The sequence below is a fragment of the Lissotriton helveticus genome, chromosome 4_2 (genome assembly GCF_964261635.1).
Source record: "Lissotriton helveticus chromosome 4_2, aLisHel1.1, whole genome shotgun sequence".
In the NCBI taxonomy this organism is placed as follows: Eukaryota; Metazoa; Chordata; class Amphibia; order Caudata; family Salamandridae; genus Lissotriton; species Lissotriton helveticus.
In genome coordinates this window covers 137,428,737-137,441,076 of record NC_136064.1, presented here as the reverse complement: position 1 = coordinate 137,441,076, position 12,340 = coordinate 137,428,737, and the positions used below count along the sequence as shown (strand labels likewise).

The 12,340-nt window shown below is 48.6% G+C and overlaps 1 protein-coding gene across 1 annotated transcript in view; it reads left to right on the top strand.

The window, feature by feature from the left end:
• The window catches only part of LOC144752264 (uncharacterized), a 154,650-nt gene that overhangs the window by 88,008 nt on the left and 54,302 nt on the right, over window positions 1-12,340 (top strand). Inside the window, exon 5 of the mRNA XM_078640275.1 lies at window positions 8,767-8,910. Coding sequence (XP_078496401.1) covers window positions 8,767-8,910 — 144 coding nt within the window. The remainder of the gene's footprint in view (window positions 1-8,766; window positions 8,911-12,340) is intronic.

The window sequence follows — 12,340 nt, the reverse complement described above, 5'->3', positions numbered from 1 at the left end:
CCGCCCTCTCCACTGCCCCTGAGGCCCCTCTCATACCCCGCCCTTTCCACTGCCCCTGAGGCCCCTCTCATGCCCCTCCCTTTCCACTGCCCCTTGGGCCTCTCGCATGCACCCCTCCCTTTCCACTGCCCCTGAGGCCCCTCTCATACCCCTCCCTTTCCACTGCCCCTGAGGCCCCTCTCATACCCCGCCCTTTCCACTGCCCCTGAGGCCCCTCTCATGCCCCGCCCTCTCCACTGCCCCTGAGGCCCCTCTCATACCCCGCCCTTTCCACTGCCCCTGAGGCCCCTCTCATGCCCCTCCCTTTCCACTGCCCCTGAGGCCCCTCTCATGCCCCTCCCTTTCCACTGCCCCTTGGGCCTCTCGCATGCACCCCTCCCTTTCAACTGCCCCTGAGGTCCCTCTCATGCACCACACCCTTTCCAATGCCCCAGAGGCCCCTCTCATGCACCCCACCCTTTCCACTGCCCCTGAGGCCCCTCTCATGGCCCTCCTTTTCCACTGCCCCTTGGGCCTCTCTCATGCACCCCTCCCTTTCAACTGGCCCTGAGGTCCCTCTCATGGGCCCCTCCCTTTCCACTGCCCCTGAGGCCCCCGTCGTGCTCCCTGCCCTTATCACCTCCAATCTCCAGCGCGGCTCCAGCTTCCTGCAATGAGCTCCGCTCAGCGCCCCCATGCCTAGGGCAGACGTGATGGCATCCGGGGGTGCGATTTGTCAACGGTTCCCTCCGTGTCTCCTTCCTTACTTGCAGTGGGGGGACACGCAGCAGGCCACTCGGTTTCGGTTGGGTTGCTTCGGATTCCGTTGCTCCCCACTCCAACCAACGGATCTTTAGGCTACTCGAACGGCAGGGCTACGGCCCATGCACAAGGCCTGTCAGAGCCCGCCTATCTGCTTCATACAGCAGTCGGAATGAAGCCTCCAAGGCGTCTCGTTTGTGGCTTTTTTCTGGCGCTCAAGCTGCACGGATCTCTTGCACTTCGTGCAGTGCAGGATGTATGAAAACTCTCAACAAGCAGCCATCTTGCTGCATGGCAAGACCACGTCCCCCGAAGAACATCTTTAAGACAGCACAGGAGCCTCCAGCAGTTCTGGAGGTCACTCAGTGCGTGTGTCCCTGGGAACAAACCATACATCTCAGAGTCTGCGGTAATGCAGGGCGTAGTTATCCAGGCCCTAAGTTCCAAGCCTCGGGCCTTCAGCAGATCTTGCGCATACGCGTACTCCCAGAAGAGGTGGTATGTCATCTCTTACGTGGTGCACGCTCTCGGGCAGGACTTGTATAAGTTGAGTCCTCTAGCCTCATGAAAGCTCTCTTGGGAAGTCCTCCTTGGATTGCCATCCAGGCAATGTCTTTGTGCTGGTTGGTCAGGCTCTTGGATAAGATGTTTCTCTACACGTGGTCTATTGTGGCAGAGGGGAGGGTGCTGATCAGTTTGCTGATGTCCTTTGCTCGTGTCTGCCGTTTCACAAGCTTCGGGGACCATGTGGCGAGGGCGGCAGCCTCCAGCCCGAACCTCTTCATGAACTTCTCCACTCCCTTATTGAACCACGGGGCCTCCCAGTTGTATGGGACAGCGCTCACCCACTCGGCCCATCCGAGGCGCCTCCACATTGACAACAGCAAGAATCGTGCCATCAGAACGCCAACTTGGCTCTCGGCTTCGGTCCTCAGGATACTCCTCACGCAGTGGCATACGAAGATTCCCCTCAGCATGGTGGCGATGTCTTGCACTCCCTTGCCTCCCTTGTTGTGGGTCTTGAACATCACTGCCCTCCTCACCCTTTCCATCTTTGAACTCCAGATGAAGTAGAAGATCATTCTCGTGAAGGCCTTGACCATGCAGGACTGCAAAGGCTACACTTGGGCAAGGTACTGGAGCACTGGCAAGGTCTCGTTCCACAGGACCAAAGACTCCCCTTCCATCATCAGCTTCCAGAGGCTCCAGAGTCCCAGCTTCTGCATTCTCATTGCTAGTCTCCATTCCCATGTCTTCTCTGCTGCACGTTTTCCCCAAAACCAATCTCCAAGGATCTTTAGGAAGTCCTGCTTGATGGGGAATGGCAGTGGATCTTGGCTGGGGGTCCAGTGTCCGAGGAGTTGGGTTTCCAACTTGGTGCTGTTGATCTTCGCTCCTGACTCCTTTCCAAACTCGATGCAAGTCCTCCCCAGTTCTCTCACAGATCGTCCATCCACGCAGAACATTGAGACATCCATGTAGAGGGAACACTTCACTTCACCCTTTCCCTTGCTTCCTGGGGCTGTCACCCCTCTGATGTTCCTCTTCTGTCTGATGCATTCGGCGAGGAGCTCAATCACACAGAGGAACAGGAGGGGGGAGAGCAGACAGTCTTGCCTGACGCCTGACATGACGAGGAAGGGGTTGGTTTTCCTGCCGTTAACCAACATGACGCTAGGGATATATTTCTATACATTGTGGTCACCACGTCACAAAAGAAGTCTCCCATCCCCAGTGCTCTGAGTGTCTGTTATATGAACTCATGGCAAACGTGGTCAAACCCCTTTTCCTGATCCATGCTGACCAAGGGCGTCGGAACCTTGCAGCTCTTGACATGCTCAATTGTGTCCCGGGCCAGGTTGTCCGCGATTTGCCAACCGGAATCCCACAAGACTGGTCGGGGTGGACTATCTCTGCGATTACCTTCTTTAGGCGGTTGGCCATCACCTTTGCGAGAATTTTGTACTTCAAATTGAGGCGAGAGATGGGCCTCCAGTTCTTGAGGTCTTCTCTCTCTCCCTTCTTCTTGTACAAAAGTGTTATCATAACCTCTCCCAGGAATTGCGGCATACTGCCCTTGCCCAGCATTTCCTCATAGAGATCCAGCAAGTCCACCCAGATCAGGTCCCGCAGTTCAACATAATGTTCCACTGGAACACCGTCATTCCCGGGTGTCTTGCCTCTCTTGGAGGTCGTAGCGGCTAAGTGCAGTTCTTTAAGGGTGAAGGGCGCATTCAGGCCCTCTCTCTCTTCCGGACCCAATGTCTTTGAGATGCCCTCCACGAAACTATCCACCTGGGCTCTCTCTGATGACTTTGGTGAATAAAGCTCACCTTGTAAGTCGGTTACGACTCTCATGACTTGCTTTTTCTCACCTTGGAGGTTGACCTCTGAGTCCTGAAGCTCTGCCAGTGGCGTGTGGGCTGAGTTAAGTTTGTGAAGAAGAACGAGTTACATTTCTCGTCCTTCTCAAGGTTCTAGGTTCTGGTCTGGAAGATGATTTTCCTGGATTCCTCCTTAAAGAAGTCAGGGAGCCCTTTTCGGGTTTCCTCCAGTTTCTCATCCACGTCCCATCCTCCAGCTCGAGTTTGTACAGTTGCTTCAGTTTACTCTACAGCTTCCTGAGTGACCTCTTCTTTTCCTGTGCAGCAGCTCTGCTGGCATCCGGGAAAAAGCTCTGGAGCTTCACCCATTCCCACCACTCACTGGCGGAGGGAAAGAGGTCTTTCATGTCCCTCCACTTTACATATATAACTCAGAGGTTTGCCACTAACTTCTCATTTTCCAGCAATGAGCAGTTTAGTTTCCACAATCCTGGGCAGGGAGGGAACTTCCCTGCAAGTTCCCAATCAAAACTGACTGCTCTGTGGTCAGAGAAGTGGACGGTGACCATGGAACTTCTCAAAGGCTTTACCATTTGGGAGGTGAATAGGAGGTCGATCAGTGAACGCACAGATCCATCCGGCCTACTCCAGGAAACATTCCTTGCATTTGGGCCTATGCCTTCATCGGAGGGACGCCTCACCTAACATCTCCACCAACATTATGGACGTCACGTCTTTGAGTGCCTGTCCATCCTTATGATGTTGTAGTTGGGTGGGATTAAGAGGTCTAGGTAGGGCGATGAGGAGTCCTTGAGCTAAGATTCTGTCAAAATCGCTAGGTCCGATTTATGTCTCAGGATGAGGTTGTAGACATCAGATGCATATTTTACAGCTGACCGGCATTTTATTAGGGGGAGGGGCAGGAGTGAGTGTCAAGGGTAGAAGCATAGATGGGAACTTAGCAACGTTGCTATTTACCACCCCTCTGAGGCGGAGGGTAGTAGATCTGTTAGGGTTGGATGCAGCCATGTCAATAGGGAGTTCTTCCCTTAGGTCCAAGGGGCATGGGGTGGTCAAGGCAGAGTTGTAACCACTTAGGAGGTCAGCCACTTCTTCCTCCGAGAGTTCTGAGGGATTAAGCGTGCCACGGGTGGGTTTGTAGGTATGGAGGAGAGCAAGAATTTCATCCTCCGAGAGGTGTCAGGGTTGCTTGCAGGGGTGAAGGTGTCTCAGGGAAACTGGTAGGGGATGAAGGAGGGGCTTTTTGACAGGGATGTGGGTCACGCTCTGCGAGAACCAGAGATTGAAGAAGGAGAGTTCGGTGATGTGAAGAAGGTGCTTTAGGTCCAGAATGGACTTGTGGATGCCCAGTGTTAATTTTTGTGTCTCTGCAGTAAAGATTATTAATATCTCTAAGAGAGGTAGGTTCTGGCAGGCAGGGGGCCAGTTGCAAGGGAGCGGTCCTGATAGTGTGTGCTGGCAGCCTAGAGGTGGGTTTAGGCGGGCTATTCAGATGGAGTGAGGGGGGCTAGGTCGATCAGTGTCATTATGAGAGGGAAATCTTGCGGGAAGGGGGCTGAAAAGGGGGGGAAGCGATTTTGTCTGACTGTGTTGCCTAATGGTGGGGCTAAGTCAACTAAAGTTCTGGGCCCTATTAGGCATTTCCATACCAGTGTGATGGGCCCTAGTATGAGTTTCCGTATCCCGGAGTGCAGGAAGATTACGCGGGCAGGAGGTTGAGGGTTTAGGGACGCATCTGAGGGTATGTGCTGGATGCGTGATAGCGGGGCTGGGGTGGCATATGAAGTGGGCCCTAGGGGGAGTTTCAGAAGCCAACTGAGCAGGGGATCGTCTGATGGTCTCGGTTTGGTGGTGTGGACGTGCAGTGGTTGGCACGCGTTGGTGACAGGGTGTCAGGGCCGGGATGCCCAGTGACGAGGTCACTTGGAGGAGTGTTTGGTGCGAGGCAAGGCACACTATGTGGATTGGGCAAGAGGTGGAGCGGCGGGAGCATGGACTGAGACGGGTTGTGAACATGTTTTTTAAGGAGGGTGAAGAGGTCTTCCAATTTGATGAGGTTTTTGGGAGGCCCTTGAGTTAGGATAACGCCACTGTTGTATAAGGTGATGGTAAGGTCAACACGCAGGGTTGCAGATGGAATGATTGTGAGTTTTTTTCCGTGAGGGATGTTCCTGGCTCCCTGTACTTTGAGGAGGTTCAAAAAGGCATTGTGCCAGAGAGACGTTTTCCTTGAGTGGAAGAAGAGGTCGTTGATGACAGTGCCCTGATTCAAGCAGACACGATGGTCAGATATCAGGGTCTCGGGATGACTTTTCAGGATGGAGTGTTTAAGGGATTTGGAGGAGATTAGTAGGATAGATAACGGTGTAGTAATTATCTCCCATGGCGGCTGGGAGAGTGATGGGACTGCCGCCCCATCGTTCGGTTTGCGTTGTGAAATATATTCGCAGGTCTGCCCTACTATCAAGGTTTGATTACGGAAAGTGCAGCCGAGTCCAGATGGCCCATCTGAGTGAGCAGCTGTTAGACATATGTCCATGCCCGGGTGGGGGTTTACCAGGTCACATTCAGTAGAGTAGTTTGAGAGGGCGGAAGAACAAAGCCCATACTAAGATGGCCACTGTACAGGTCTTCTTTCTGATATTGTATTGATATCGCCATTGTCTCCACGCTAGCCATCAGTGCCCAGTTTGAAAACTACTGGGGTGGGGTGCTGAGCCCCCTGCTGGTCCTGCTCTCCCTCTCCTGTGCTGTCTTCAGTGTTTCCGATGAACACCTCTGTTCCCACGTCCGGGATCCACTGTGCTGTCTCTTCTGTGATTCCCATCATGGTGAGCTGCTGATGGAGTTCTTGGAGTACCGACCGGAGCTCCTCCTGACCTTCTTCCTCATCCTCCATCTCTTTTTTGTTGTCGTTTTCCACAGTGCCTGCCTCGTTCAACTTCTTGCTGGGCAGGAAGTCCTCTTTCCTCGCCAGTGTCCTCTTCCTGCTTCCCCACTGGAGGGTTGTGTCTGCTACTGTTTCCTCCTCCAACTTCTCAGGCTTGGGTCTGGGCTCTGGTGTTTTATGCGGTATTGCCTGCTGGGCCTTGGACTGTCTCCGTTTGTCTGCCTCATCCCTCTCTTTTGCGGTCTTCTGGTCCAGTGTCTGGGACCGGACATGTTTCCATGTCTCTTGAAGCAAGTTGTTGCATCTGGCCATGCTGGGCCCAATCCGATCCTCATTGGATGACTACAAACCTTTTATATAGGAGTGCTCAAGTGGCCCAAACAAGTGGAGACAATTTTGTTGCAGGGAACAGGGCACAGCCTGAAAAATAAAACTCCTGGTATCCGGCTCCATCTCCTCTGCTTCTACCTAGTGTCTGGGATGGCTTCAAAATGTGGAACATCTCGGTCACTGAATCAAGCTCTCCCTGCCCTGGCCACTTCTCTACGAAACCTCAACAACACATCATATAGTCATGGGCCAGAGTTCTGCCTGTCGTCCAAATGCCCCAAGTGAGAAGGTGCTCCAAGCTAACTTACACGGGGTTGGAGCTAATAGCCACTGAGATTCCCAGCTTGCCCCCCCCCGTGCAGCTGGAGACGCCTTCCTCTCTCTAGGGTGGGCTGCTGTACTCAGCGATCACTGCTGGGCAAAGCCATGTCCCGACCCCCCCAACCTACACACATCTTGTGAAGGCCGTCTCTAGGAAATATGACAATATATGGCCCATGCGACAGAATCTGGGCCCGATCACAAAGGTGAACTTACAGTTTTGTATAAGTTCACTACTTTTCGGTATTCACAAAGGAAAATTTAGACCAAAGGTCTAACTTTACTAGTAGTGACTTACTTTACTAGTAGTAACTTACCTTTGTGAATATTGAAACGTAGTAAAGGTAGACTTTTGCTGTAAGTTTACCTTTGTGAATCGGGCCCTAAATATGTACTGAAGGGACCTCCTACTTGGTTTCTTGACCGATGATTTGCACATAAAGCAGCATCACTGGCCTTCGTATCATATTCCTGTCTTCAATTAAACGAACACACAATTAACGATACAGTATTGAGTAAAGCACTACCAGTTACACTGTATCGAAAGCAGTTTGATGCAGTCTCTTTTGGCTTCCGATTGAATCCTGATCATTTTACTTCGGTTCCATATGTGACAGCGCTACCTGTGCACAGGTGCTAGACTGAGTCGGACAACAGTCGTGTTCGCTCAGCCGACTCATATTCACCTGTCGTGTGAAACTGAGACCGATCCATGCAGATCTTCCACAGGTGGCATCGTCCCATCGCTTGATAATCAGTGCTTAATTTGAGCCGTTGGGGTCCAGTGCTCGGCACCGGCAATTAATTGTCCTCACCAGCGCTTGTCACAGTCTGCCACAAGGTGGCGCTGTCTGCCTTATTTAGAGATTATCACAACAACAGGTAATTATTAATTCAATATACATTAAAAATAACAATAATGCTGCCTAATCCATTCTTATAGCTTTGGGGGCCTGGGATAGCCTGAATTGTCACACCTGTAGGAGTGTGATGGTTGGTGGTTGTGCCGTTACTATTATTGGCAGTGCTGGCAGGGTCAATGTCTGGTGCAAGCTGCAGTGGCATCCTGACAAGAGCCCTGGCACTTATGTTTTTACAAATTAAGCGCTGCTGATAGTAGTCCAAGATATGCCATGTGCTCACCGGCCAGGCTCTGCAGTCAAGTGCCTCCCTCTTCACCGGCCTACTGCATGGGAGGTGGGTGGAGTGAGGGGGGCATCATTTGCCCCTGTGTGTCGGTGATTTCTTTTCTGCCACGTGCATTACCAGGTAGCCCATGGGTAGCCCCCTCTCTCGCTCTATATGTCTCTTTCTCTCTCTGTTTCTCTCTCAGTCTCTCTCTGTAATTCTCTCACACTCTATGTTTCTGTCTCTCTCTTCTCTCGTTCTCTCTGTGTCTCACTCTCTATATTTTTGTCTTTCTCTCTCTATTTCTCTCTCTGTCTCTCTCTGTAATTCTATCACACTCTATGTTTCTGTCTCTCTCTTCTCTCGTTCTCTCTGTGTCTCACTCTCTATATTTTTGTCTTTCTCTCTCTGTTTCTATGTCTCTCTCTGCCTTTCTCTCTCGCTCTCTCTCTGTCTCTCTCACATCTCTTTCTCTCTACGTCCCTCTGTGCCTCTCTCTGTCTCCCTCTCTCTCTGTTTCTGTATCTCTCTGTTTCTGTCTCTCTCTCTGTCTCTTGCTCTCTATGTCTCTCTGTGACTCTGTGTATCTCAGTGTTTCTCTCTCTCTCGCTCTTTGTTTCTCCCTCTCGCTCTATTTCTCTCTCTCTCTCGCCCTCTCTCTCTCTATGTTTCTCCCTGTCTTCCTCTCACTCTTTCTTTCTCTCTCTCTCTCTCCCTCCATCTCCTTTCCTCTCTCTCTCACTCTCTAATTCTGTCCCTCCGCCTCTATCTTTCCACACTCACTCCTCCCTCTCTCCTTTGCTAATCTTCTCTCCTCTTAGTTTTGTCTTCTCCCCGCCCCTCTCTTTCCCTTCTCTATCATATCTCTCCCTCTTGCTGTTACTTGCTTGGAAAACAACGGATCCCATTTGGACATTTTGCTAGACTGTGATGCTAATCCAATGTAACAAACACTGCTGCTGTGGAGTATCAGACACTAACCAACCCTCTCCCTTCTCACACTTCTTGCAGTTTACACCTCCTACAACCTGAGGGCTCAGCAAGAGGCAGCTTTAAGGGGCGTGCACTGCTCAGACTGTGGACCTGTGGAGAGTGCAGTCTCCTCCCTGGCCAGGACACTCTTTCCTTCCATGAGGCCCTGCTGCCTTCAGCCAGGTGAGAGATCACTGTAAGATCCCTAAATGGAGGTAAAGGATCACCCCTTTGGTTTTGAAAGGATCACGTAAGGCAGGTATTCTTGAGGTTGAAATCCAAGATTAACAAAAGGTGACATATCAGTCATACTGTGGGAAGTCACCCTGTAAGACTTGATTTTTTTAGGAACTTCAACTTTCCAATTCAGACCAGAGCCCTTTGCCCAAGAAATGGACTCCTTTAACACCCTGTTGAGCCTCTCCACAACACCATTGGTTTCTGGGTGGTAAAGAGAACATCTCTTGTGCCTGATCCCTCGATCTTTTAAAAACATCTCCATTTCACGTGAGACTAACTGTACACCATTGTCTGTAAGAATAGTTTCTGGATAACCTTCTTTAGCAATAAGTGTTTCTAAAAACTTTACAACAAAACCAGTTTCAATGCTTGGATCTCATACCACCCAGAAAATAAATGGATGAGCACCAGTATGAACACTTGGCGATCATCAGAGTGAATAGGCCCAAGAATATCCAAAGCCACATCCTTCCAGGGACCACGAGGAAGCTCTCTGTTGATCATAGGTTGCACCCTGACTACTTTTGCTTTTTCACAAGTAGCACAAATGATGCAATCCCTTATGACCCTTTCAGCATGAAACTCCATGCCTGGCCACCAATAAGAAGCACAAAGCCTCTCTTTGTTCTTAGAAATTCCAGAGTGGGATTTGTAAGCGAATTAAATCAAATCCTTGCGTAGTTTCAGGGAAAGAACCAAACTTGTACCCCGGACTAACAACCTATTACAAACTGCTAACTCATCCTTTAAACCCCAAAATTTGGCTGCCTCATCAGAAGCCTGCTTCTTTGTGTGCGATCCTCTGTGAATAAGTGACAATATTTCAGTGAGTACAGGATCTAAAGACATTTCATTACACCCTAAATGCTCATCAATGATTTCCTCCCCAACAACACAAACATGAAAATCACTTTCAACACACTTTTCATCACCGACTTCATCATCTGCTGCCTCCCCAACAAGTCTTGAAAGAGCGTCAGCTGGGTGATTTTCAACACCGGGTATATACGGTATACCAAAGTCATACTCTTGTAAAGCTATTACCCATTTGGTAATCCTACTGGAAACAAAGTCAATCCCTTTTTTTGTGAAAATTTCACAAAGCAGCTCGTGGTCAGTTTTAACTAGAAACTTGGTACCCCACAAAAAAATGTTAAGCTTCTTAATAGCCCAGGGCACTGCCAAAGCTTCCCGTTCGATAACAGAATAGCGTGAGTCTGCATCCTTGAGACCTCTGAATATGAACATGATGGTTTTCAAACCGCCTTCACTTCCCTGTTGTAAAACAGCCCCAAACCCTTAAGGCCGGCATCAGTGGTAATGATGGAAGTCTTTGAGGGATCAAAACTATTTAGTTTGGGAGCATCACTAAGTTTTCTTTTAAGAGTGTTAAACTCATGTTCACAAGCTTCTCTCCAATTGAATTCAACACCCTTCCTTAACAGTGTCCTCATATTACAACAGGGTTCTGCAAAATTGCCCACAAATTTATTATAATAATCGACCATGCCGAAAAACTTCAAGAGTTCCTCTCTAGACGTGGGGGCACACATGCGATTAATGGTGTCAACCAGATTGGCATTAGGCTTAATCCCACCACCGGAAATAATGGGCCCTAAGTACTGTATTGTCAAAGTGCCAAACCGACATTTCTCAGATTTAATGGTGAGATAACTTTGTTCCAGCCTACCCAAGACAATGTTGAGAAGCTCCGCATGCTCCTTGTGATCTTTACCAAAAACCAAAATATCATCTTGGTATACGCAAACGCCCCTACCGTTCTTAAGAATTCTTTCAATTGCACGTTGAAAAATAGATGCTGCAGACACAAGCCCAAAAGGCATCCTAACAAAGCGAAAAGTGCCAAAAGGAGTTATAAAGGCACTATAGTCCCTTATAGTTTCTGCCAACTCAATTTGATGGTAAGCCGAGGCCAAGTCAATGGAGCTGAAGACCTTGGCCCCATCTAATAAAACCAATCACTCTGCAATGTTGGGAAGTGGATAGCAATCAGATATAACACACCTGTTTAATTGCCTCAAATCTACACACAAACGAAGAGAGCCACTTAGTTTGGTAAAACACATTTGAAATAATGGTGATTTTGGCACCGGATTAAAAAAGAACTCTGGTGGTTTCAACCTCAACATGAATTGCATCAATTGGACCAAATTTATTCACATGCGCATCAACCTGAACAACAATTTGCCCACCCACAAAGTCCTCTTCAGTAAACCCTGCCTCTACACATTTAACTTTTGAAGTTGTAATCTTAGTTTTGCATACTATAGATAAATGACTTTTCTTTTTGCATTTGGTACAAATAGCAGGCAAAGCTGTACATTTTTGTCATTAGCCAGATGGCCAACCTTGTCACACCTAAAACATTTGGGAACAAAAGGCTTACTTTTTTTTTTTTTTAGCACAACTTCTGGTTTGACCATTTGTTTTTCCTCAACCTTAACAGCTTGTTCGCCTCCTTTAACAACTTGAACAGCTGCTGGTTTATCCCTTTTTATCATCTCAACACATTTCAAAGAATGCTCAACTCTCTTGGCCACTTGGATAACTTCATCTAAAGAAGGTTCATTCCTCAGCCAAAGTTCTTCACTACCTTTTCCATGTTACATCCTAACATAAATTGATCATGAATCCTTACTTTTGTGCATTCAGCAAACTTACAACTCGAAGCAAGTTTCCTGAGTTGGGTGATGTAGCTTTCAACAGTCTCTCCTTCGTTTTACCACTTTCCCCCAAAATGACACCTTTCTAATATGGTACTAACCTTGGGCAAATAATGTTTATCAAGCTGTTTCATACAAATTTCAAATTTATTTAAATCCCTACCTTCTGAATCACTAAGTTCAGGAAGGTGATCCAACACGTCCTGACCTTCAGATCCCAAGCAATGAAGGAGAAGAGAAGATCTACACTCCGCACTCAAACTTACACCACACACTCTAACATACCACTCAAAAACCGTCTTCCATTTCTTCCATTGTATGGGTTTATCCCCAGGAGACATAAGGAAGAAAGGGGGAGCAGTAACATTCTGCATACTTGACGTTAAAGCAACTGAGGAAGAAGAAGGAAATGCAACTGTTCCGTGCACTAAAAGTAATACTAGAAAATGTTAAGCTAGTTAGATGTACAGTGTAAAATGTGTTGGTTGATAAACACCATGACCACGTGTGTGTTTCAAGAATCACATAAAGGAGTGATGAGAACTTGTAACAACTAAATAAAATCAAGCATATGCATAAAATAAACTAGACAAATCATAAGCAAGGAGAATGTCTCTGTCGCTGCACAACTCTCGGAAATGTCAAGGATAATGAAAAGTCTGCATCACTGAAGAGACACGCAATTCCCA